The sequence below is a fragment of the Carassius gibelio genome, chromosome A4 (assembly GCF_023724105.1).
Source record: "Carassius gibelio isolate Cgi1373 ecotype wild population from Czech Republic chromosome A4, carGib1.2-hapl.c, whole genome shotgun sequence".
In the NCBI taxonomy this organism is placed as follows: Eukaryota; Metazoa; Chordata; class Actinopteri; order Cypriniformes; family Cyprinidae; genus Carassius; species Carassius gibelio.
Window position 1 is genome coordinate 22,865,351 of NC_068374.1, and position 27,232 is coordinate 22,892,582.

Below are 27,232 nucleotides of genomic sequence, written 5' to 3' on the forward strand. Positions count from 1 at the left end.
GACTGACCTCTGGTTTAAGAGGCCCCCCGAAGGGGCTGGAGGACACTGAGGCGAGACTGGCAACGTGTAATGCGGTGTACGCCGCTCTACCCCAGCAGGGGCTGCCCTCTGAAGTTCTGATTCCCTGGCCTCCCTGTATGAGGAGCTGGTATGTGGCTGGGTCATCTCCTGCCCAGATGCCCCAAGAGAGCGATGAGTGAGAAACTTATGAAACGCCGCCCCTTGTTTATGTGCCTCCTGAAACCTGTCGACGACTGAGCTGACAGCGTAGCCGAATAGGCCAGAAGGCTGAATTGGGGTGTCCATGAGGCAGACCCTGTGCCGGTCTTTCATTTTGGACAGGATCAGCCATAAGTGTCTCTCCGTGGTCACCATAGCTGTCATAGACAGCCCAATCACTCGGGAGGTCTCCTTGGTGTCGAGGAGGGAGAGATCAGTGGTCCGTTTAAGTTCTGACATGTCATCAGACTTGATCTCCTCTCCCTCATCTAATTCTTTTAGCAAGTCGGCTTGGTACGCCTGTAACACCACCATGGTGCCGCATACCCTTTGCCCACCAAAGCCGAGGTTGTTCTAAGCGGCTTAGAGGGCCATGCTGGGGCCCCCAGAGACGATGCAGCTCCAGGGGACAGATATCTTCCGAGCGTCTGTTCCACCCGAGGCATCGCTCTGTAGCCACGCTCTCCTATCCCCACCACGTTGCCGTAATAATCAGATGTGGGAATGTAGAGGCGGGCTGAGAATGGACGTTTCCACGATCTGGTTATCTCTTCATGCTGATTGGGAAAAAAGGGAAGGCCCCTGCTACGAGGTGATTGACTCGCCCGCAGAAAACGTTCGTCAAGCTTGCTTTTCTGCGGTTCGGATGCTTTTTCGTGTATCCCCATCCATTATATATCACAGGCAGGGAGGAACACACAACCTGAAATGCGATCCGGGTTCACCTGTTAAATGTTTAGTTTTCGCCTTGCTCTTTGACATGTTTGGAGCTTTTACTGGGACAGACAACAGTAAATAAGACTCACAAGACAAACTGAGGACATTCACACAGAGCGCTTGCTGAAGACACGAAGCTTGACGCCAGCTGCGCGGCACATGCTTTTATAGCTTCCTGGTTGCTTACGTCACCCCGCCCGTGACGTCACGCTCTTCCATTGGATAGATTACACACGATATTCAGAGTCGCTCACGATAGACGTGTTCCCCGTAGCATTTTGGATGCAGCTCGAGTTCCTGAAGAGGAACTGTTCATTTGTGACCAATAAGTCAATATGTGAGTGCAAAAATACATTACCCAACATTAATGCACGTCTCTGAGCTGAAAGTTTTTTGTTTAAGTCACACAGTACATAGAATATGCTCAGTAACAAGCATTTAATTTTGTCTCCCATCGCTTTCTCTATTTTTCTTTTCTCTCGCTATCTCTTTTTCTCCTCATCTGACTCTATATCAGCGGGTAAGTTTAGTTTGTGTTGCCAAGATTTGCTGCATTTTCCATTTTCGACGCTCTGTCCATGTCTGTCATCATGCTCCTAAAGTGTGTTTGTCTATCTTCAGGGGGGTCCGACGCATTTCCTTTCTGTCCATCTAGAGACCCCTTCCTCTGCCTTTCTTTTTCATTTGACTGTAAATGTGATTCTCCCCCTTTGCAGTTCTATAGAGGATGCATCTCTGCCTGGAGAGAGAATGTGTGCCTTTATAACAACCTGTTCTTGATCTGCCATGCCAAGGCCTTTCTCCTCTCGTGTATGTGTGCGTGCGTGTGTGCATCGTGTGCCGTATTCAATAACCAGGTCTCTTCTCTGGTTATGGACTGTCAACTCATTGATTTCTTCCTTTTTCTTTTTCTTTAGTTTTTTTCTCATAACTGTTTCTCTCCCTCCCCAGCTACAGTATGTTCAGAAAAAGTCACTCATATGCATTACATACAGTATTGTTCAAAATAATAGCAGTACAATGTGACTAACCAGAATAATCAAGGTTTTTCGTATATTTTTTTATTGCTACGTGGCAAACAAGTTACCAGTAGGTTCAGTAGATTCTCAGAAAACAAATGAGACCCAGCATTCATGATATGCACGCTCTTAAGGCTGTGCAATTGGGCAATTAGTTGAATTAGTTGAAAGGGGTGTGTTCAAAAAAATAGCAGTGTGGCATTCAATCACTGAGGTCATCAATTTTGTGAAGAAACAGGTGTGAATCAGGTGGCCCCTATTTAAGGATGAAGCCAACACTTGTTGAACATGCATTTGAAAGCTGAGGAAAATGGGTCGTTCAAGACATTGTTCAGAAGAACAGCGTACTTTGATTAAAAAGTTGATTAGAGAGGGGAAAACCTATAAAGAGGTGCAAAAAATGATAGGCTGTTCAGCTAAAATGATCTCCAATGCCTTAAAATGGAGAGCAAAACCAGAGAGACGTGGAAGAAAACGGAAGACAACCATCAAAATGGATAGAAGAATAACCAGAATGGCAAAGGCTCAGCCAATGATCACCTCCAGGATGATCAAAGACAGTCTGGAGTTACCTGTAAGTACTGTGACAGTTAGAAGACGTCTGTGTGAAGCTAATCTATTTTCAAGAATCCCCCGCAAAGTCCCCCTGTTAAAAAAAAGGCATGTGCAGAAGAGGTTACAATTTGCCAAAGAACACATCAACTGGCCTAAAGAGAAATGGAGGAACATTTTGTGGACTGATGAGAGTAAAATTGTTCTTTTTGGGTCCAAGGGCCACAGGCAGTTTGTGAGACGACCCCCAAACTCTGAATTCAAGCCACAGTACACAGTGAAGACAGTGAAGCATGGAGGTGCAAGCATCATGATATGGGCATGTTTCTCCTACTATGGTGTTGGGCCTATTTATCGCATACCAGGGATCATGGATCAGTTTGCATATGTTAAAATACTTGAAGAGGTCATGTTGCCCTATGCTGAAGAGGACATGCCCTTGAAATGGTTGTTTCAACAAGACAATGACCCAAAACACACTAGTAAACGGGCAAAGTCTTGGTTCCAAACCAACAAAATTAATGTTATGGAGTGGCCAGCCCAATCTCCAGACCTTAATCCAATTGAGAACTTGTGGGGTGATATCAAAAATGCTGTTTCTGAAGCAAAACCAAGAAATGTGAATGAATTGTGGAATGTTGTTAAAGAATCATGGAGTGGAATAACAGCTGAGAGGTGCCACAAGTTGGTTGACTCCATGCCACACAGATGTCAAGCAGTTTTAAAAAACTGTGGTCATACAACTAAATATTAGTTTAGTGATTCACAGGATTGCTAAATCCCAGAGAAAAAAAAAATGTTTGTACAAAATAGTTTTGAGTTTGTACAGTCAAAGGTAGACACTGCTATTTTTTTGAACACACCCCTTTCAACTAATTGCCCAATTGCACAGCCTTAAGAGCGTGCATATCATGAATGCTGGGTCTTGTTTGTTTTCTGACAATCTACTGAACCTACTGGTAACTTGTTTGCCACGTAGCAATAAAAAATATACTAAAAACCTTGATTATTCTGGTTAGTCACATTGTACTGCTATTATTTTGAACAATACTGTATGACCTGAACATATGCAGTCCAACATGTAAAGATGAGGAGAGATAGATCATAACCACCGTCACCACGAAGGCCTTATTGCCTTTACAGCACACAGACAATAAAGTTCACGGCCGCAGGATGGTTCCCCATCGACATGTGCCTGTGGTCAATTCCGTTTGGTGCTGTTTTCCATCAAAGAAAAGGTGGTTAAGGATTCAGGGTTCAAAAGAAAAGGCATTTCTGTTTTCCCTCGATAAGTAACAGTATTCCAGTTTTCTAAAGCTCTCAGTTTTATAGACAAGGATCAGGACACAGCAAGGAAATGTCACAATATGTTTATCTGAGAAACCGGAACTTACAGTTTGTTGGTGTCTCAGCGTGACTTCACCCTTAGATTCTTTCCTTCCTTTAATCACACCTAAAAATATTGTCTTTGATTCAGAAACTCAGACTGCGTTTAAGAGACGAGACAGACCTTCTATTAAATTATGGAGTGATGTGAACTCAAACAGAGCATTATATTGGCTTGAGTGTTGCTTATTTATAAGGATTACTTATAGCATTCATCACACTTCATGCTAATTACAGGCTAGTACTGGGTATGAAATAAACTTTTAATAAGAAACTTGTGCATTTAGTGGCCGTTAAAGGACAGGAAACCTGGCAGAGACAGATAAAACATCTCACTTTCTCTCTCTACATGCCCCTTTCCCCCTCTCTCTGTTCAGCTGATGATCTCTTAGCTGGTTCTGTCTTTCTCCTTATCTGTCTTCCTCTCTGTCTCTGTCACCTGCTCTCTCTAGACACGAGTTACTGGAAGAAGCCAGAAGAAAAGGGTTACCTTTTGCTCAATGGGACGGTCCTACTGTTGTTTCATGGTTGGAGGTGGGTCATGGTAATTTTTGGCAATGAAAAAAAAAAAGTATATATGCCTTAAATAATGCAAGGTATATGTGAAAGTGGGCAAGACACACCAAACTTATCAGCTAGGCTTATGAATAGTATCTGAGTAATGACATCCAATTAAATCCATTTTCTGAAAGGAAGATAGATTTGACAGTTAGGTCTTGTGCATTCAGTTATTAAAAATAGTGACTGAATACACAACATGGTTTTTTCCCCGATTTACAATTTGGAGGACGCCAGTTGTGGTGTGTGATGTGAAAGTCTGGTAGTGTGATCCCTAGATGTAATAGTGTATCTCAGCCTTTAATGTACCATTTGTCTAAGTAATAAAAATAACATTCCCCCAGTCATAGTTGTTATTACGCCCTTGTATTAGTATAATATGGAAGACAGGCATTTATGCATCATAATGACTCTGAGGAAATGTGTGATTTAATGGAGCCCTGGGGTGGTTTCCCTGGGATTTTGCTCCATATAATGGCACAGATTCTTTATTGTGAGGTTAAGCTAGCTCAGGGGATCTTTAATGGCAGCTAAATAAAGAGCTGTAACGACTGTATAAACAGTCTCAGATACTGAGATCAGTGGATCATAGAGTGATGCAATTGAAGTTTTTAGTTGTTGTTTTGTAGATGTAACGCAATGGCGCCATCTAGTTATGAAGCTGGGAAGATACAGCACAATAGTACATTTTCCTAAATCTAGTCGTTATAATACATTCTTTGTACTTTCAATTTTTTTATATACATGTTTAATCATGCTATATTGTGTGTGTTCAAAGCTGTGGCTTGGGATGCCAGCATGGTACGTCGCAGCTTGTCGTGCCAACGTAAAAAGCGGCGCTATCATGTCAGCCCTGTCGGACACCGAGATCCAGAGAGAGATCGGGATCAGCAACCCTCTGCACCGCCTCAAACTGCGCCTGGCCATCCAGGAGATGGTCTCGCTCACCAGCCCTTCAGCTCCCCCTACATCTAGAACCGTGAGTGCACACACACAAACACACTTGGTTTAATTGCTTTCTTTTCAGTAACATGCACTTAAAATGCTCAAAAACAAAACGTAATCATTTGATTGGCAAATACTGGGCTGCACCGGTCAACTGTATGTGTCAGTCACCAGTCACTAAACCGATTGTCATCATCAGCTGTTTTTAACCCATCTTCAGCTTTATTTTGTCCGGTTCTCATGGTAGAGTTCTGCATGGATCTGAGAAACTCGACAGCTAATCAGGCATTGTATCATGTAATGACACATTCCAGCGGGCAAACCGCTTCTCTCTGAAAGTTATTTTTATGTACTCCTTCTCAAAGCATCTCCTGATAAACTACTAACTACACAAACTCTGGAGCACATTGGATATTTTGTCAACACCCAGCCGCCTGAGACCGATTTCATAAAAGACTACTTTTGTTCAAAGATAAAAACACGTCAAACATTTGAGCTCACTTTTTATTTTATTTAAAAGGACAGAGAGAAAAGAAAATTGCACGGTGTGTATGCAGCTTAAGGAATCAGCTCATTTTGTACATTAAAAGCATTTCCTGTTCCATCGGTTTCAGGTGCTTGCCAATTTTTGTACTTGTGCACTATACTATGCCGTTTTTTATTACAAATAGTGTGAGTGAGGTCACACTGAAAATCCCAGAAAGAAAAAGTGCACTTTAAATACCTGTATGATGCACTGAACCAAAAAAAAAATGAAGTGTAATGTTAGACTCTTTATGCGTAAAACTGTTAACTGCTAAAAGTTTTAATTACGTAGTGGAGGAAGAGGGGCTATGAGACGCCAATGTTGAATTATGAAATAACCATATATATTTCATACACTACATGGTTGAGTACATAGTGCATAAAGTACACTGTATAAGTGTAGAGTTGGTCATTTGGGACAAAACTTTTGTCTCTCCTGACTTGTGCTTGCATGTTCAGCGTGCTTGTGCTCTCTGTATGCATGTTTGTCTCAGGGGGCGGGTCTTGCTAATGATCGGACTGTGATGCTGTAACACTATTGGCTTACAGTGCTGCTGCTCTTCTTCTTTAACACTGCTTGCCCTTCCTGTCGGATTCATCTCTGGGGCCGCCCACATAGCCGTCAGGTAATGTGTGGGTCACCCACGAGGAAATGGAGACACTTGCCGCCCCCTCCAAAACGGTCAGTCACCTCATCCTTTTGAACCCTAACAAAACTAAGGTTATTTTTTTCACATAATCCTTTGCTTACTCTTACTTTCCCTTTTTGCTAGTTTGTTTGTTTCACAGAATCAGGATGGAGCACGAACGTCGACATGAAATCAAAACCAGACACATTTACTATTGTAGGACACAGTCCTGATGTTATTATGCACAATTCAAGCAGCTCCTATTCTGAAACGTTTTTCCTTTGTTGGTCAAAAGAAATAACACTAAAAAATGAAATGTTACTCTTGGGATGTGCGACCTTGAGCATCAAAAAGCCTACTAAATGTAGAAATTCGTCAAATTATCTAAGTAAAATGAGTCGTGAATGCGGTTTCATGTCGACTGTGAGCTCTGGGTTTAGAAAGATTTCATCAATTCATGTCTGAATATATGTATATGTGCTTTTATTACATCTGGTGCTAATGGTCTTTAGTTGTGTGAACTAGCAGTGATAGAGGCCCAGAATTTCTGTTGAATAGCTCTGAAAAAACAAGGCGATACGGACGTAACATTCTCATGTAATCAGACAAAGAGAATAAAAGTAGCCTTGGGCCTCATACAATCATCACGATTCAGCCTCACCAGTGTAACAATCATGAGCGTAGAACAGAAGCGCGCAAGTAAAGCGAACAAAAACACGTCATTTGTGATTGTGTTTGTGTGTGATGTATTGTTTGCACGTAGATGATTTGATAAAGTCATGCTTCATTTATTTTTTTTTTTTATCCTGTGAGCTGTTGCATAAAATGTTTAATAACGTTTTAACAGATGCATGTAGTCGACTCGTGTGATCATGTGCAACATGTGCTTTGAAAAGTTAACATGTACATAGCGTGACAATTTGCTGACGTAACACTGTTTCACTCGCTTTCTTGTGCCTTGACAGAAGTCAGAGTCAGAGGAGGGGAGCTGGTCACAGGTGAGACTGGAAAAGTCCACACAGATCTTGTTTATAATCCATAGGCTACATAAAGCAGCTCCTTTAATGGTTGTTAAAATGTTGCGTGTGTCATTCAGACGCTGGCATATGGGGACATGAACCACGAGTGGATTGGGAATGAGTGGCTGCCCAGTTTAGGTCTACCTCAGTACCGCAGCTACTTCATGGAGTGTTTGGTGGATGCGCGCATGCTGGACCACCTCACCAAGAAGGACCTCCGAGTGCATTTAAAAATGGTGGACAGCTTTCACAGGTTAGTAGTCCATTAATTTGATTTGACTGATTTAAATTAGTGCTGCAATGTAAAAGTATTAAGATGTACTAATTGGTGTTTAATCAAATTTGCAACAGAACCAGTCTGCAGTACGGCATCATGTGCCTGAAGAAGCTCAACTACGACAGGAAGGAGCTGGAGAGACGCAGAGAGAGCAGCCAGCAGGAGATAAGAGGTAGGCAGAAGCCACCTGGGGATGCTCCCTCCGGCCGGTGATATCCCAATGAACAAAAACACACGCTGTGACTTTTTGTTTAGACGTGCTGGTGTGGAGTAATGAGCGCGTGACCCGCTGGGTCCAGAGCATCGGTCTCCGTGACTACACCAACATCCTGCTAGAGAGCGGTGTGCACGGGGCGCTCATAGCACTCGACGATAACTTTGATTACAGCAGCCTGGCCCTGCTGCTACAGATCCCCAACCAAAACACTCAGGTCCCCATCCATCCACACACACATGCACTTTTAACAGTTACTACTGGTTTATTTTTAAGTTAATAATATTGAATTCATACATTTTTATCCTCCACAGGCTAGACAAATTCTGGAGAGAGAGTACAACAATCTGCTGGCACTGGGAACAGAGAGACAGTTAGATGAGGTGAAGCACAAGTTTGGAGCTCATTTAGATCTTATGTGTAAATTTGTCTTTGATCATTAGCATAATGAAAAACACAAACTTATGGAAGCTCATTTAAGTAAAACTGTACACTTCTCTACATTGAAATAGAGAATTTATCATGATGTATTTAAGCCATTTGGTGATTTTAAGCAGCTATAGTTTTTATAGTATTTTGTTATAAAACAAAAATAAAATGGGAGAAAAAAAATGGAGGGAAAAGCTAGTTAGTTAAATCATTCCCTAATTTTAACTAACATCATTAATACAGAAAAGCTAAAGGTATATATGTGGTGTTATGTAATTTATTGCCGCAATAAGACAATGTAAAATGGCACTTTGGACTAATCTGCATCTTGGCCATCCGTAGTGCGACGAGAAAGACTTCCGAGGACCGTCATGGAGGAGGCAGTTTCCTCGGCGGGACATCCACGGGATCAGCATGATGCCCGGCTCAGCAGAGACCCTGCCCGCTGGCTTTCGCCTCACTGCCACCTCCGCACATTCACGCAGACTGCCACCAGAGGGTGAGACCGCACAGATATTCACAAACATGATCCAATGCTAGGGGCAAAATGCATTCATTTTATAGCAGTGTGAGACAGAAGCTATGTTTGGGATGGAATAGCGGCATTGCACTTACCGCTAACTTAAAATTTTTTTTTTTTTTTTAAGTACAAGCAACATTATTCCTGGGCTTTAGTTAAAGGGTATATATCTGTGTATACATACAACTAGGAAAATACCATATTCTATGCTCTGAAATTAAAGACAAATAAAAATAATATTTTGGCAAATACAGGACGTAATAATGGGGAATTTTATACATTTATTTGTCAAAAGTGAAAAATAGTACGAGTAGCATGGTGGGACACTATTCCTAAACATAGCCAGTTACACACAGACTTCACCACATGACGGTCTGATAGAAGTAACACACACACACACACTGGGTTGACTCTGTTTCTGTTGTTGTTTTTTTATGAACTGCTGCTGGGTAGTCCTTTATGAGGTGATGGACGGCAGTCCTGATGACATGTATTTGGACTGGTTTCAAGGTCAGATATGACAAAGTCCTCAACTGTGTGGTATTCCCGACCTCATCCCTACAGTGCAGTGTATTCATATCTCCTTAAATGGTCTCAGTGTGTCCTGTCCTCTCCGTTGGGTATTACTTGGTAATAACTGTGAAAAGGACGCTTGCTTTTATGGCTTAGGTGTGTGAGTTTGGTCTTCTCTGTGTGCCAGTGGACTGATTGATTGATTTATCTTATATTTTGTTGTTTGTTTCATTGGAAGAGAGGTGGCTAGTGATAGTTAGTGTCATGTAATTACAGTATGTGGACATAATAAATGTACTAAGGAAGACTAATAAGTTCTTCATAGAGTGAGTGCCTGTCCACTGGTAGTGGAAGTTTTTTTTTTATTAGGATTATAACCGTTATGGCTGCATCATGGGCGCTGTGTAAAGTTCTTTTTGTGTGTTTTTTTATGTAGAATGCATTTTATAGAGCTCTCTCAGTTGAGCTGGGTTGGTTGATATGACTGTGCAATCTGGGAGATGTCTATGTGGTTTGGTCCATTTGTTGAGAAAGATATTTTATGTAAGTCAGCCAATATTTAATAGTAGTAAATTGTTTAATTTTGTTTCATGTGGGTACCTTGAAGTTGTTGGCATGGAGTTTGTTGCTGTGAAAGGAAAGAGAGTACCGTGCCCTATCTGCTTAGTGGAGTTATGGACATCAAGTCTAGCAGATCTTTTTAGAAAGTTAGGGTTAAAATAGCCCCTCCTCTTCAATCAACCCTCACAGTTTCTTATTCACAACATTGGCACCTACGCAGATGGCTATACCACCTCTTCACCAACAACTAATCCCACTAGCTACTTGAATAACCACTGTTTCATTACTTATTCTTACCCCCACTGTTCATTGATATATTCCACTTTACCACTTCCGTGTGTGGATATTAACACTTACACTACATGATCCAGGAACATGTTGTACTTGATGAAATCATGCTCGTCATACATAGACACATATTTAGCTGACACTTTTATCCAAAGCAACTTACAGTTGCTATATGTATGTCAGAGGTCACACGTCTGGAGCAACTAGGGGTTAAGTGTCTTGCTCAGGGACACATTGGTGTTGGTGCAGTGGATTCGAACCCCGGTCTCTCACATCAAAGGTATGCGTCTTATCCACTGTGCCAACACCAATCCAGTACACACACATTTCACTGATGCTTTTATCCAAAGCGACTTACAATTGCTATATGAGGTCCCATGTCTCTGGAGCAACTAGGGGTTAAGTGTCTAGCCCAGGGACACATTGGTGTTGGTGCAGTGGATTCAAACCCGGTACACACACACGTTTAACTGACGCTTTTATCCAAAGCGACTTACAATTGCTATATATGAGGTCACACGTCTCTGGAGCAACTAGGGGTTAAGTGTCTTGCTCAGGGACACATTGGTGTTGGTGCAGTGGATTTGAACCCGGGTCTCTCACATCAAAGGCATGTGTCTTATCCACTGCACCAACACCAACCCAGTACACACACACATATATACACATTTAGCTGATGGTTTTTATCCAAAGCAACTTAAAATTGCTATATATATATATATGTTGCACGTCTCTGGAGCAACTAGGGGTTAAGTGTCCTGCTCAGGGACACATTGGTGTTGGTGCAGTGGATTTGAACCCGGGTCTCTCACATCAAAGGCATGTGTCTTATCCACTGCACCAACACCAACCCAGTACACACACACATATATACACATTTAGCTGACGGTTTTTATCCAAAGCAACTTAAAATTGCTATATATATATATATATGTTGCACGTCTCTGGAGCAACTAGGGGTTAAGTGTCCTGCTCAGGGACACATTGGTGTTGGTGCAGTGGATTTGAACCCGGGTCTCTCACATCAAAGGCATGTGTCTTATCCACTGCACCAACACCAACCCAGTACACACACACATATATACACATTTAGCTGATGGTTTTTATCCAAAGCAACTTAAAATTGCTATATATATATGTCGCATGTCTCTGGAGCAACTAGGGGTTAAGTGTCCTGCTCAGGGACACATTGGTGTTGGTGCAGTGGATTCGAACCCGGGTCTCTCACATCAAAGGCATGTGTCTTATCCACTGCACCAACCCAGTACACATACACATTTAGCTGATGGTTTTTATCCAAAGCAACTTAAAATTGCTATATATATATGTCGCATGTCTCTGGAGCAACTAGGGGTGAAGTGTCTTGCTCAGGGACACATTGGTGTTGGTGCAGTGGATTCGAACCCGGGTCTCTCACATCAAATGCATGTGTCTTATCCACTGCACCAACACCAACCCAGTACACACACACATATATACACATTTACCTGACGGTTTTTATACAAAGCTATTAAAATTGCTATATATATATATAAGAGGTCGCATGTCTCTGGAGCAACTAGGGGTTAAGTGTCTTGCTCAGGGACACATTGGTGCAGTGGATTCAAACCATGGTCTTTCACATCAAAGGCATGTGTCTTATCCACTGCGCCAACACCAACCGCACACACACCTCTAACGCTTTTTATCCAAAGCAACTTAAAATTGCTATATATATATGTCAGAGGTCGCATGTCTCTGGAGCAACTAGGGGTTAAGTGTCTTGCTCAGGGACACATTGGTGTAGTGGATTCGAACCCGGGTCTCTCACATCAAATGCATGTGTCTTATCCACTGCACCAACACCAACCCATATATAAGACAGACATGTTCCTGGATCAACATCTTCTGATGATGCTGGATCAACATTATAGTGCAAAAATATATACTTAAACCAATCCCTACCCATAATTTATTCCCAAATCAGTGGGAAATGATAGCTGATTGACAAGGGTGTAGAAGCACCTAACTCTGGTTGGAAGCCTAAAACAGATCATTTCTGAGAAGTTATATCTCAATTCTGATTGGTTGATTGGAATGTTGTTCCAGGATCAACAAGGATGTTGATCAAGTAACATGTTGTACTTGGTGAAATCACGCTCTCCATATACATATACATACACACACACACACACACATATCACGATGAATTGATTTGCCAGTACTAATTTCCATATCTGGAAACCTTGAGTCTGTCAATTAACTACATTAACAAAACTCAATGGTCACTTTAATAAGGATGGATGAATATACAGACAAATTACCGCCAAAACTTAACTCACTGAATATTTTTGTTTCCATGCAGTTGGCCCATCGGCAATACAGCGTCTGGACAGCTCCACTGTGAGGACCTACTCTTGCTGAGAGAACATGAATACTATTAAGCTGTGAGTCTCTTACACACACTTGCTGTGCTAATTCAAATCATTTTCAGCCTTCGTATGTTTGCTTGCTAAACTACATCACTGCCCCATCTCCTCTGCAAAATAAACTCCAACAATGCTTCATGGATATTCATATTACCAACATACTCAAATCCCTTGAATGCTCACTCTAATGCACAAGCATTTACACCATCCAAACTGAACTTTACAATCAAATGAGCCACATCTGCAGACAAACAGCCATTACATTACACTCGCTACTACATGTAGCTACACTACTCAGACCGCTACAAGTCATCTAGACGCTTCACAGATAGATAAAAAAAAATGAATGAGGTACTCTCACCTTAAATGAAACAAACCCTGGCGGTGTTTGTCATAACATCATACACTCTTTTCTGTGTGACCTTTCTTTCAGTCATACCTTCAAGTTGGCCTAAACAAACTATTCTGATGAGTCACACTGCCAAGAGAACGACAGAAGCCTGTGGAGGACAGGGCGAGGAGGCCTCCTCCAGATGAGCCGAGGTCACGGCTCGGGCGTCCACCGCAGATGCCGACGCGCTCTCACTCTTTCTCGTCTTTTACACCACGCAGCTCCTTCGGCTTAAGTACTGTGTATTTCTATTACAGGGGATGTTAGGTTCAACTGTAAATCACTATAAATAAAGCTGTTTTATATATAAATATATAAATATATATATATACACACACATGTCTGTATAAAAAGAAAATAACATTCAGAGTCTGTGCACATCGCGTCTTTTAACATGGTTTTAAACAATGCTGCTGTTCTTTTTTTTTCCGCCTACACCCAAGTGATGCTTTTGAAATGCTGTCAATTTTCAATCATTCATCCGTTTTGAGGCATGTTGCAGTCCGCCGACTGGAAGCTCCTCACCCAAAAGCTGTATGTTCCAGTTACTCGCTCGTACCTCTTTGGAGCCCCGGTGTACATCTACTCCAGGTGCAGGTCTGACCTAAACCTGTAAGAAATGCACCTAGGCCTACTCAACAAATAAGTCAAACATGTAACATCACATATTTCTATGTGAAAACAAATATTCATCATGAACTAAAATAATATCACCTGGGTCTTCATTTGTCCATCGTAAATTCATCAGCTGGATTGTGAAAAGCAAGTACCATATACTAGTTCAGAAAGTTATTTGGCAACACGGACCGCTGGTCTTGGAGCACAAAACACAAAACAAAACAAAACACAACCAGGCGTGGTCTCTTGCCACACCTGTTGCCGTTTGTTCCATGGCAGATCAGCTGGCCTCGTCTCGAGAGCGTCCGACCGGCTCCTGTTAGAATAATTGGCTAAAGGACAGGCTAGATTGTAGTGAACATATACTTACTTGCTGTGACTGACTCTTGTTTCTGTTTGAGATGCAGGGGACGTCTGTTGTACAGCCCTTCGCCTCCCGTCTTTAGATTATTTCAAACACTTCAATGCGTCCCAGTTTTGCACGTTCAGAGTCCATTTTTTATTTATTACTGATTGTATTTTGGTCAAAACTATGTGGTGATCAAACAACTTTTCATTTTCAATAAAAAGTACAGTCCAATAGGTTTGCTTTATTACAATCATTGTCACAAATGTTTTTCCAATGCATCCCTTCATCTACACTAGTGCTACAATACATGACATTTCACCTCAAGTCAATCAATTGACTGACTAATTCATAGTTTAGTGTGTTGCAATGCGAATCTCTCAAAAACTGTCAACAGTGTGTGCAGCTTATATTTTAAGAGTTACAAGAAGGAAAATAACAAAGAAGCCCATTTTTACAATGACTACATACAATTAGGCCTGTCACGATAACACATTTTGCTGGATGATAAATTGTTCGCGATAAACGATAATATTGTTGCTCTAAGACCAGTTTCAACTAATATAATGAGAATGGCATAATAATGCAGGTATACCTTTTCAAAGATCAATAAACTTTTATTTTATTCTATGGTAGATTCCGAGCAAGAAATACTAACATGTTGACTTTGTGTGGCTTAAAATTAATTCATTTTGTATGTTTGTTATGTTATATTGTGTTTATTTGCCAGTTAGGGATTCTCATATTGACCATTTAACCGTTAACCGAAAGTAAACATTTTGACCGATGAAGGGGCCGTTCACATATCACGTCTTTTAGGCGCTCAAGTTCATTATTTCAAATGTGGTATGCGCGCTCATAATGGAAGAGACGCGGTCGCAACATGGTCATTTTTTCCAGGCCCGTCTGCACCACATCTAGTTAAAAACATCTCAGCTTTTCAGAGTGACACAAGCATAGCAGGCCATGTGTAAAGAACCAACTCAATCAGCTTCCTTCGGGGTGAAATTCCCCACTGTTTTTGAAAAATGGGGTGCACCAAAACACTGCCGAGTTCTTTTACTTTTTTGTAAATAAATCTGGTAGCAGGAGTTACAGCAAGGGTTTTTCCACGCGTTTTTAGGTGCGATATGTGAATGGTCTCTAAAACTATCAGTTAAAAGTTGTTTTGTTGCATGGTAATATATATATATATATATATATATATATATATATATATATATATATATATATATATACACACACATATACATATATACATACATACATATACATACATACATACATATGTGTGTGTGTGGGTTAACTCACTGGTCGCATTGACACGCAACCACACGCCTACAGACATATTTAGCTGAGCAAGCCAAATGAAGTGAACGATAAGTAGGCCCATTTCAACAGAAAGTTGAAAAATACTGTTGAAATATAAATACTTGCAAAATATGCTATGCGGTATTAAAATAAAGCAGTAGTGCAAGTACAATGTAATATAACTGGAGATGCAAACATCCAGAAGCAAATAAAAAAGCGCTTCCCAAATCTGGTCACTATAGCGAGACATCTCTTTACTGCCGGGACATCTGTGCCATCGGAGAGGGTGTTTTCTACCGCGGGCTGTCCACAGGCTGCGCTCCAGACTAACCCCACAGCATGACATGTTAAATTTTGTAAATAAAAATTGAAAAAATTATCGAGCTCATTTTTTAAAATCATGCGATTAATTGATTTATCGACAATCGTGACAGGTCTACAAGTAAAAAAAAAAAATTCCTTCAGCTGTCCAAGTATAAAATGTTAATAATGTCAATAGAATGTTTTAAAATTCTAAAATTTAAACATTGGCACAATTGTTGGTGCTTTGACGAATGGGGGGCGGGGTACAAAAACTATTATAAAATACAATATAAAAACATCCTTCATTTGATTTTCTTTCAAAAAATGTATATACTTGTTTTTTTATTTGGATATCAGGTGGGTCAAATAAATATGAACTAGACATTTTCAAAACATTCACAAAGTCAAACTCTTAATTTTTTTGTTATCTAAATATGTTGACTACTGCCTATATTTGGTCTAAGTTTTTCAAAAACATTAACAAGTGGAAATGATCATTTTAAAGCATATGAATAACATCACATTAGGGAGGAAGGGTGTTTAGCGAGAGTGAGTGAGTGAGTGAGTGAGTGAGTGTGTGTGTGTGTGTGTGTGTGTGTGTGTGTGTGTGTAATGCGCAGATCCACATCTGGTTGTATATTATTTACCAGGTGCTTTCACAGTTTCTCTCAACACCTTCTCAATGTCCTTAAAGACCTCAGGATCTTCTATGGTGGGACTGATCTATGAATTTAAAAATCAGATACATGCAAATTAGAAAGTTTTACTATAATGTTTTGACTGAAGCTGAAGATTTGCAGGTGTCCTTAAAGAAAAAACCTTATAAAAAAAATAGGGCTTAATTTTTAGCAATTAGTCGACTAATTGCACATTTACCGTATTTTTCAGACTATAAGTCGCACCTGAGTATAAGTCGCATCAGTCCAAAAATACGTCATGATGAGGAAAAAAACATATAAGTCGCACTGGACTATAAGTCGCATTTATTTAGAACCAAGAACCAAGAGAAAACATTACCGTCTACAGCCGCGAGAGGGCGCTCTATGTCTTCAGTGTAGACTACAGGAGCACTGAGCAGCATATAGTGCCCTCTCGTGGCTGGAGACTGTAATGTCTTCTCTGGTTCATGTCTCTTAGTTTATTTCTCTTGGTTCATGTCAAATTAATTTTGATAAATAAGTAGCACCTGACTATAAGTCGCAGGACCAGCCAAACTATGAAAACAAGTGTGACTTGTAATCCAGAAGATACGGTACATTAATAAACCATATAACTCATAATAATGAGCCTTTTTAGCCTATAGCCTATCAGCACTCAAGCACATGCATAAAACTTCACAGTTAACCGTCAGAAGTGATCATGAATGCATCAGGGGAAAAAAACATCAACACGACTGCCTTAACATTATAATAATTAATTGATAGTGTTTTCTATATTTCTGGCTGCAGCGATCTCCACAGTGGACATGCATGTTTCATACGGATTACATAATCTGAAAATCATTTAAAACTAGACAATTAACTTTCTATAGATATATTTTAACTGTCACTGAGGCAAACAGAGTTTTGGTGCCTTATTTAATTTGTTTTATTATTTCACGGAGACCTAATAATTTTTGCGTTGGTTATTTTTCAAAAGCACAACAATTCTGTTGTTGTTGTTGTGAATACACATAAATACAAGTTTACCTTTTACAGATTCTAAAGATGTATTACTCTGGATGAGCATTTAAATGCAATGAGTTAAATGCAAATAATCACAGTGGCGCCTCCAAGTGAACTGTCATGCAATGAGTGCGCTACTATTCAGCTTCCACACTCTGCACAAACACTTCAATAGCGCACATTTTTCTAGGTTAGCGTTAAAATGAGCGGCCATGTAATGTTGCTGCTAATTACATGTTTCAGATAAGATAAAAAAATGTCCGATGTACTGTAATTACCATATAGACCAGCTGTTAATAATCTGTCCATCACGGACTTTATGACTTCACCACTTCCTGTGGAATTTTTTTCCCGCAAGTAAAGTATTTTGATTGACTAAGGCTCTTTTAATCGACTAACGGTTAATCGACTATCGGGGGCAGCCCTATAAAAAATACCTTAAAAAAATACCTTATAAGGCTTCTGGTTCACCAGGTTTGCAAGAGACGATCGTGGAATTTTTCCTGAGCGGGTTTTGGGAAGAGCTTTGACAAAGACCACCTTCTTAAAAGCTGCTACTGGCCCAATGGTGTCCCTCACCAATTTCACCGTCTCGTTCACCAGCACATCATCACGCTTTCGACAGTCTGCAAACAAATATGCATCCTTATTTGTGTTTACGGCACTTTATACAAAATAGGGACACTATTTATAGGGACGCATCCCTTTACTCCATTCAAGCCATTTGATCCCATGTTACCTGATAACTGATACTTAAATCACACATTAAAATTAACGAAGCATTAAAACATACATTTTTCTTAACATTCTAATATGCTAATTTGGTTATAAGTTATTGTTGCTTAGTTATTAAAGTTTTTTCTTATTATTAATGTTGAAATGCTTTTTGCTGCTTAAATTTTAAAGTTAAACTTTAAGCATCATCAGTTTATTAGAATAATTTCTGAAAAATCATGTGACAAAAAGGGTTTTCGTTGAAGTGCCTTGGTTATTTTGTAAAACACTGTTCTATCAGCATGGTATAGCCAAAACTCAAATTCCTTCAAATTGTGAATGATGATTATTTCTGAAAAAATCTAGTGTACATAAAGTGTTTTTATTTTAATCTCCACTGTGTGTGTGTGTGTGTGTGTGTGTGTATAAAAGTGCAAAAGACTTAAGCCACTAGTATTTTGAATTTTAAAATGGTTTTAAAGTCAGTTTTTTCTATCTTTTACTGTAGTGTGTCAGTAGGAAATACCAGTTTACATTTCCAAACATTATTTTCGCCATTAATAGTAATAATCCATTGAGATTTTTGTTTGCACAAGGCTATTGTCAAACTTTTGGTCTGTACTATATATATATATATATATATATATATATATATATATATATATATACACATATATTTTTTTTTCCTTTCTCTTTCTGCATTCCTCACCATTTCTAAGCACACACAAAGCCAGCGGCACGTGTCCCTTCAGAGGGTCCTCCTGGCCCACCACAGCACAGTCCACCACAGCAGGGTGCAGCAGGACAGACTGAAGGACAAACACCAAACACACACACACGCACACAAAAAGATAAGGTTTCTTTGGTACAGCAATAACAAAGATGCTTGAGATTATTATTATTTGTGTCATGAGCGAGACACTTCCTCTCCTCGCACCTCTTCGAGGGCACCGGTGGACAGCCTGTGACCCGCCACGTTGATGACGTCATCGGACCGAGACATGATGTACAAGAAGTCCTCCTCATCCACAAAACCTGCATCCATGGTGTCATAGTAACCCTAAGAGGGAGTGCAATAAAAACACTTTTCAATACAGTAGGAATAGATCTTTGTGAGTTTACAGACACATTTAAGTGAAAGGATGAAGGCAGCTGATGGCAGCCCCTTTCAACCACTAGATGGACCATGTACAGGCACCATGCAGTCATAATCTCAGTCCATTTTTGTCATACAACATAAATTTCATAAGATATAAACTATGACTATTAAATTATAAACATCCACAAAGATATTAACCAAAACATTTTTACTTGCACGCCTTGTGCAATGAAAACTCGTTACATTAAATTATTGTACACTCAGTCAAAGGTCTGGAAATATTACATTTGTTTTCTGAAGTCCCTTACGCTCACCAAGGCAACATTTTATTGTGAACTATTAAAACAATTTAAATAAATACACTGTGTTCTATTTTATTTCTAATTTGTAAAATTTAATGTGATGGCAAAGCTGAATTTTCAGCAGCCATTTCTCCAGTCTTCCCTTCAGAAATCATCATTCTGACATACTCCGTTTGTTATATACTGACACGTATAGTTGTATATATAGAGTAGTCCAAACTCTGGCTATGCTAGTGATACACAAAAAAGTGTAAATAATGTTTTTGAAAGAAGTTTCTTAGGTTCACCAAGGTCGTATTTATTCACATTTATTATTATTATGTTGAAAAGAGTTGTACTAATTTTTGTGAAAATCTTGATACATATTTTCCTTCGATTAACAGATAATAAACTGCATTTATATGAAATGCAATTCAATTCGATCATTTCAATGTCCTTTCTGTTTAAAAGTACTAATTTATTTTTTTATTCTTACAAACTTGAGTTTCCTTTAGCTTCCCCAAAAGGAAGCACAGCTGCTTTCAACTCTGATAACAAGAAATGTTTCCTGAGCAGCAAATCAGCATATTAGAATGTCATTGTAGGAATAAACTACATTTTAAAATACATTAAAATAGAAAATACGTTTTAAATTGAAGTAATTTTTCACAATATAACTATTTTTACTGCATTATTTCACCACATAAATACAGCCATGGTGAGCATAGGAGACTTTTTTTCAAAAACATTACCAATCTTACTTATTCCAGACTTTTGCCCAGTAGTGTTTGGACGTGAATGTCGCTGAACTCTTACAGGGAACTTGGTGAAGTACAGCTCCTTAAACAGCGTCTGATTCTGCCAGAGACTGAGAGCTGCCCCCGGAGGCAGAGGAAGCCTGATGAGAGAAGAAAAAGAGAAAAAGAATTCAAGATGTGACCTTGCTCTTCTTTGAACCATCAAAGAACAGGATGTTTTCAACCTTTCAAGGTCAGGGAATGCTTTATGTATGAATATAAATGATAATATTCAGAGGAACAAAAAACAAAAAAGTGTGGGGGGGGGGGGGGGGGGCTTTCTTGGATGGAAAAAGTTTAGGAATAGCAAAAAAAATTTTTTAGGATTGTCGAAACGAAACATTAAATGAGCTTTTTACTCAAAAAAGACAATTCTGTCATTATTTACTGAAAAATAAGCAGTATGTGCAAGATAAACAGCTATTTGATATCCTGCCTGGACCTCCTGAATGTGTTTATGCATAAAACAGTTTTAGAAGCCACAATTTCTTTTTAATCCGAGCATGTATCCGGCAGGCTTTGAACGTGCTTTGATTAAAATCAAATCTATCAGAGAACAGAAATGACAAGAAAACAAGCATCTAGGAGATTAGCTGCCTCTGTGTGTCAACGGCTTAGACGGGTATTGTACCTGAAGAAAGGCTGAAAGAACACACAATACGCTCTTCTGTAAGCAGACGGTGTGAGACGAGACCCCATTAGTCATTCCGCTCAGGCTCGAGCTTAATGTCCGAGTACAAAGACTGAGATTTTAACATCAGATGTGTGATGAAAAGATTCTCTTCTGCTTTGGCTTTGTGTCAGTAACTCTTTTATTGCATGGAGAAGATGGTGAGCAGATTGAAGAGGAAAGCAGAGAAAAGGAACGTTATTTGTGAAGATCAAACACGGCGCAGACCTGGATGGGTTTTTGCTTCAATAAAGTCCTTATTTGCTAGTAATATGCATGCAAATAACAACCAGTTAATAGTGAGTTTATGTTTATGTGACGCTGCAATTATTTCCAAATGTGTAAAATAATGCAAATATTTACACTAAAATAATGCCTTGTGTTTTTCATGATCATGAAGCAATAATAGAACATATATTTCAAGTTGGTCCAGTCAATGCATAAGTGCAATCCAAAGCAGCTCTTCTTTGTGAAAAGGTGTCTAAACTTTTGTACTGGTAAAGTATAAAGCCCCATTTGGTCTTTTATAAAAAAAATACTTTTTGAAATCGGTTTGGCACATTCACTCCCTCTCTGACATTTAAAGAGGTGACTTTTTTTTTTTTTAAGTCAACATCAAACAGCATTCATCAACCCATTTTACTGTGCTTATGCAATGCATTTCTGAGGATCCTTCAAAAAATGTGACATTGGAGTTGATGTATTCATCTGAAACTGTCTGGACTGTGAAACATGCTCTCTATTATGGCAGGTGGTTGAAAGCAAGAGCCTGGTTATGTCAATGGGTTTAACTTGATATATTTTGATGCAATCATAAATTGTGTGTTAGGAAAGTAAATGGGGCCCATTTTCATTTTATGCTCATTTAAGCAGTAACAATCATGCTCCAGTTAGGATACCTTGATGCATCTTGACATGTATCGCTCAGCCCTAAAAGAGAGTATGTCAGAGCAGTGGACAAATACACTAAACTATTTACACCTATGCAGGTTCATCTCTAGCCTGATCGTATTAACATGCTCTATTCCTCACAACTTTCTGCCCCTTTTCTACTGTCTTTATCAATAAAAATAAAAAAACTAAAAGAGGAAAGGATTAAAATAACTCACTTTACCACAATATTTCCCAGAGTCCTTGGTTTCACCTGTTGCATTTCATCATCGATCACTGTCACTATGAGACAAAGATGAAGAGCTTTTAATTACTTCAGTCATTTATTGAAACATCCACCTAAAAATTGGAATTCTAATACAAAATAAGAAAGAGTTTGTAATAAATAAATGAGTTGTGCACAAGCATGCCAATGTAGTGGAATCTCACCATTATATCCGGGCACGGCTTTGCCGGCTGTACCAGCAGGAGGAGAGCGTGAGCAGCCCAGACCGACACAAGACGCAGTGATGGAAGAGCCACTTTCTACAACAGAGAGAAACCACCACAGTGATCAGAGCTGCAGAAGCAGGTCATTCACAATCAAGCATTGATGTCACAAACATAAAGCTTATGACCGCCTATATTTGCATTAGTATTTATTTTACAGCAACTTTGAAGGGGTCTAGCTACTCATTTCACATGCAAAGAGGTTGACCAATCAGAAAAGAGGTCAGTAACCTATAGAAATCTTAAAGGTGCAGTAACCTGGTTAATTTTAAGGGTCAGGGAGAGGATAGAAAATGAGGATCTAAAATCCGAACATTACATGAAAAACTAATCACACTGAATATCTCTAACTGAAAAATGGAAATTAATAAATTAAGTAAACAGTAATATTAGATTAGTAAAATAGCAAATATTAAATGAAAAATGGAAATGTGAAAGAAAATGAATTTGAAAATAAGAAATATTTTAAAAAGCCAATTTAAAATATTTATAAAACCGTATGTTAATTATACCAAAATAACACTGGAACAATTAATCTATTTGAATGTTTTGCTCTTTTTATATCGTAGTGGTTAATTGATCAAAATGTCATAACTTGATCTTCCAGTGAAACGGCAAACTTGACTTATCCAATAATTTAGATTGCTTAAACCCCACCCCTTTCTTACAATCCACTGCGAGACTACATTCAGATCTTCCTCCATCCAATCAGCAACTGGTGAATTGAGTCACATCCCTCTTTATTTCTCTTATTTTTACATTTGGATTTAGATTAATTAGTTCCTTGGACATTGATCCCAAAACAGAATCTGTTACATCACCACACCCTGACAGCAAGCAGTTTTGGTCCAGATTCGGCCCACATCTGGCCCGCATGGATTTCATGCAGGCCAGATGTGGGCCAGATCTGGGCCGACACTATGTTGCTGTCTGGTCATGATGTTTAGTTCAACATATTTATAGCTAGTCACCTCATATAACATCCAGTTTAATGACAGACGTTTCAAGAAAACTCTACCACCCCCATTTAGTACTAAAGTTTGTTACTATCACAACAATGCAACAACGCATATTAAATATGTACTGTGCAACACTGCCCCAGCATTCACACCTGCATTTATGCACTTGCATAAATTACATGACTGGCTTAAACATCATCATCAAAAGTTACAAATACTTCACAATCATTAGACGACAGCACGACGCAGAGCATAGCATTCACAAATAAAACAGGGACTTATTTGTCATCTGTCTCAGACCAGATGCTACAGGAGAGCTGTGAACAGCAAGAAGAGAAAGACAGAGAGAGCGAGCGAGCAAGTGATGAAGAGTGAGCGAGAGTAACTGGTCAAAAGAGAGAGAGCAGGAAAGTGAGAAAACTGTTGGCATCGCAGTGTGGCACCCCGAGTCTGTCTACCGCTGCTGCCATATGAGAGAAATGCACAGGTGACACACGGCGTGTAGACACACACACACAGAGCGGGAAAGTGTGTCTGAACATTCACCGATTAGCATTTAGGACATTTATGTGCACCATGTCGCTCCAAACTCGTATGACTTTCTTGAAATTCGAAAGAATGAGCAGGTCATTCATTTCCATGAAATTATAATGCACGGGGACTGTGTCTAAACATGGAAAATCACTTTAAAAGCTAGGCTGAATCTCAATATGCCTACTACTCTGCTATTAGGCAAAAAGTAGTTGAAAAACTGTATTCATGTCCATATTCATAGTATTCTTAAAACAGCAGGTGAAAATTCTGAAGTGCAGATCAGATGGACACTTTACTATCCCATGAGGCCATGGGAGAGGATTTTTGAATGTCAGTGAAGTGACGCAACTGACGCTGGTAGGTCACATGACAATGACAATGAGCATGTACGTAGCCGTCTGGATAACATTTATACTAAACACATTCATAGTGTATTGGTCATTCATACTTTCTTCACAGTCATGTAAAATAGTAAGTACTTCTTCAAAAGAAGTGCCTACTCCGAGAGTAAGCCATTATGGGCTGTTCACACAGCATTCTTGCATTTAAAAATGCAAGATGTAGGGCAGTGCACTGATAAAACACACAAAGCTCAGAAACATGTAATTTAAAAGCTGTACTCATTTTAACTTCAGTGCCGCATTTTTTGATTGTCTTGACAAAAGACGTGAGGCGCAATGGTAATAAAAAATTTTCAGGACGCCTAGCATGTTTACTTCATCACATATTAATAGTGGTCCAGTTGAAGGAATGTTTTCTGCACTTGCATGTGTTGTGAATTTTTTTTTTTGAAAGACAGCATAATATCAGCCAATAAATTAATAGATTTATCTCCAAAATATAAATAATTATCAATGTCTTTGAAACTTATCTGGCCAAATTCAAATTTATTTACTTTTTTTAATCCTATGGAGTCGATTAACGCGTATACACGTTATGAGGAATTTTCTCCTGATAACCTCAAAAAGAACTTAAATTACACTTTCAGTTTTCATCTTACAGATAAGAGAAATACATCAATCGAATCTGGAAAGGGTCTAATTTTTGTACACAGACATAAAACTTTGTGCACTTATAAAATAAAGATAACAAACAAGGTGTGCTGTTTGCAGCCTTTGTCTCCGGTGATCTTCATTTACAAACACGTCATTAAAATGAACTGTAACTCCGTAAATACTCAACGAAGAGACATGAGAAAGCCTAACATGTCTTCTTTTAAACTAAACAAGTGCTTCCAAAAACAAACATTCTGTGATTAAGTAATCCATATGAAACAACTCAATGTCTGTTTTTCACGTCTCCCTTCATTATCTTCTAATGTGACCATGCCCCCGCGCTGAACGTGCTATTCAGATTCTAATGTTTCACTGAAAGCGCGCGGCTTGAATTCGCCCATAACATAACACAATGCAGCGAGACTGTTCAAGTTCTTTTATTTTACTGTTTGCTTTGTGATGAGCGGAATAAGACATGAATCACCCCAAAAAGATGTGATGTGGTTGAGGATTTGAGATTTGGATTTCCTCAGAAAAAAAGAATGAAGTGCTTTATTCAGCAGAGATCATAAACATGAGTCTCTTTATTCATTTATATACTTGTAGTGGTTTTCACATAACGTGTAAACATTTTACTAGTTAGACTTTTTCCAAACTATAATTACTGACTAAATGTATAATCAAGTGAAACAATATGAAGTTTCAATAACAATATACAATACTAAACCATTCAAAAGCTTGATGTAAATAATATAAATGTAACAAATAAATGTAACTGTAACAAATGTAAACAATGCTGTTCTTTCCACCCCCCCCCCTAAAAACCTGATTTTTTTTTATCAGCTCTTTTCAACATTATTAATAACAATAATAATGATAATAATAACAATAAATGTTTTTTTGTAGAAAATAAGATTGTTAAAAGGATTTCTGAAGGATTGTGTAACTGGAGTAATGATGCAAAAACTTCAGTTTGAAAGTCAGCTTTGATTGTTCCTATTATAAACTGTTTAACTACTCCCCCAAGTGGATATTAAATTATGTTGTGGGATAATTAAATATATTCTAAATTAACTACAAACATAAAATTATATACATTTATTTTGTCCCCACATTCTTTCTTGTAACTCTTCCCTCTCAGTGACACAGCTGACTGAGAGGCTCATTATGCAGCTCATTATGCGGGCCTTTGTCTTCTCAGGTGTAAATCACAATGATATTCATGACAGTTGACACCTACTCGCATAATGTAAATCAATATATTGTTTTCTGTAAGTGAGTAAAACAAGATGATTTTCACTTAATTTAGAAAGATAAATTCTAGGCTACAAGCTCCAGTTCTCAAAAGTCCTGGGAACCAATGTTCTGTATGTGTTTTATGGCCTTATTCAAGTGATTTAACATTTTTAGTTTTTCACTAACCACTAATTTTTTCCCCCTCAAAAACACAATCATGTACAAGCTGCTCACATATTATTATAGGCCAGTTTGTGCTGATTACAGTGAGATTAGACTTTACCCATTTAGATATTTATAAGAAACTGAAAAAAGCACAAATGTCGGGGCATGACAAAACTTCTCCAGGCCCCAAAAATACCCTTAGACTCCAGAGGGTTAATGTGGATTATATTAGTACACTAATAAGTTTTAGGGGGCTTTAGTGGTGGATAAGACTTGCACACTATACTTCACATCTTCTGAAGCCGTTCTATAGCTTTCTGTTACAAACACACCACCATTTAAGTCACTAATTATTTTTGTTATTTTTTTTGTGAGTACTGATAAAATACAACATGTTTAATTGTAAGGGTCAGAGATAGGATGGAAAACGTCTCCGGTTACTATCGTAACCTCGGTTCCCTGAGAGGCGGGAACGAGACATTACGTCAGCTAAGACGTATATGGGAACTCTTCCGTTCTCCACTTTCACGGACATCTTATTGGCTAACGCCAGCTGGGGACAGCTGGCCAATTGACGCGAAGCATGCAAATACTGGCGGGTCAGCGGGCAGTATAAAATGCATGGGCGCGAAAATTACGTCAGAACCACGACTGAACGCTAGCACAGCTGATCAAACAGCGACCACGGCGGCTAACGTAATGTCTCGTTCCCGCCTCTCAGGGAACCAAGGTTACGATAGTAACCGGAGACGTTCCCTCTCGAGGCGGTAACTCAACATTACGTCAGCTAAGACGTATATGGGAACTGTATAAAATCCCGCCCTGAGAGCAGTGAAGATAAGCCCTGAACGGAGTCAATCACCCCCACACATAAGCAGTACAGTTCTCGCCATTGGCCGTGTCGCTAAGAGTGCTAGCATCTGATAGGCGGAACTAGACCAATGAGACATCTGCTCCGAGCCTAACAAAACTTGCATAATTTCAAGCAAT

The 27,232-nt window shown here is 39.2% G+C and overlaps 2 protein-coding genes across 5 annotated transcripts in view; one reads left to right on the forward strand and one right to left on the reverse strand.

The window, feature by feature from the left end:
* ppfia2 (PTPRF interacting protein alpha 2) overlaps positions 1-14,368 on the forward strand; it is a 145,133-nt gene extending 130,765 nt beyond the window's left edge. For 3 of the 4 annotated variants that reach the window (XM_052577212.1, XM_052577221.1, XM_052577230.1), the window contains 12 exons: positions 4,346-4,427; positions 5,230-5,430; positions 6,541-6,603; positions 7,516-7,548; positions 7,647-7,822; positions 7,921-8,018; positions 8,102-8,277; positions 8,375-8,443; positions 8,832-8,988; positions 9,463-9,519; positions 12,716-12,797; positions 13,213-14,368. In XM_052577212.1, the coding sequence (XP_052433172.1) occupies positions 4,346-4,427; positions 5,230-5,430; positions 6,541-6,603; positions 7,516-7,548; positions 7,647-7,822; positions 7,921-8,018; positions 8,102-8,277; positions 8,375-8,443; positions 8,832-8,988; positions 9,463-9,519; positions 12,716-12,774 (1,171 nt within the window). In that variant the 3' untranslated portion in view covers positions 12,775-12,797; positions 13,213-14,368. The remainder of the gene's footprint in view (positions 1-4,345; positions 4,428-5,229; positions 5,431-6,540; positions 6,604-7,515; positions 7,549-7,646; positions 7,823-7,920; positions 8,019-8,101; positions 8,278-8,374; positions 8,444-8,831; positions 8,989-9,462; positions 9,520-12,715; positions 12,798-13,212) is intronic. The other variant, XM_052577239.1, reaches the window with a different exon arrangement.
* Positions 14,359-27,232, reverse strand: part of acss3 (acyl-CoA synthetase short chain family member 3) — a 45,800-nt gene continuing 32,926 nt past the window's right edge. Inside the window, exons 10-16 of the mRNA XM_052577278.1 lie at positions 22,294-22,389; positions 22,083-22,146; positions 20,323-20,404; positions 19,064-19,186; positions 18,836-18,935; positions 17,863-18,038; positions 14,359-16,471 (exon numbers count right to left, since the gene is read on the reverse strand). Of these exons, the coding sequence (XP_052433238.1) occupies positions 16,388-16,471; positions 17,863-18,038; positions 18,836-18,935; positions 19,064-19,186; positions 20,323-20,404; positions 22,083-22,146; positions 22,294-22,389 (725 nt within the window). The 3' untranslated portion in view covers positions 14,359-16,387. The remainder of the gene's footprint in view (positions 16,472-17,862; positions 18,039-18,835; positions 18,936-19,063; positions 19,187-20,322; positions 20,405-22,082; positions 22,147-22,293; positions 22,390-27,232) is intronic.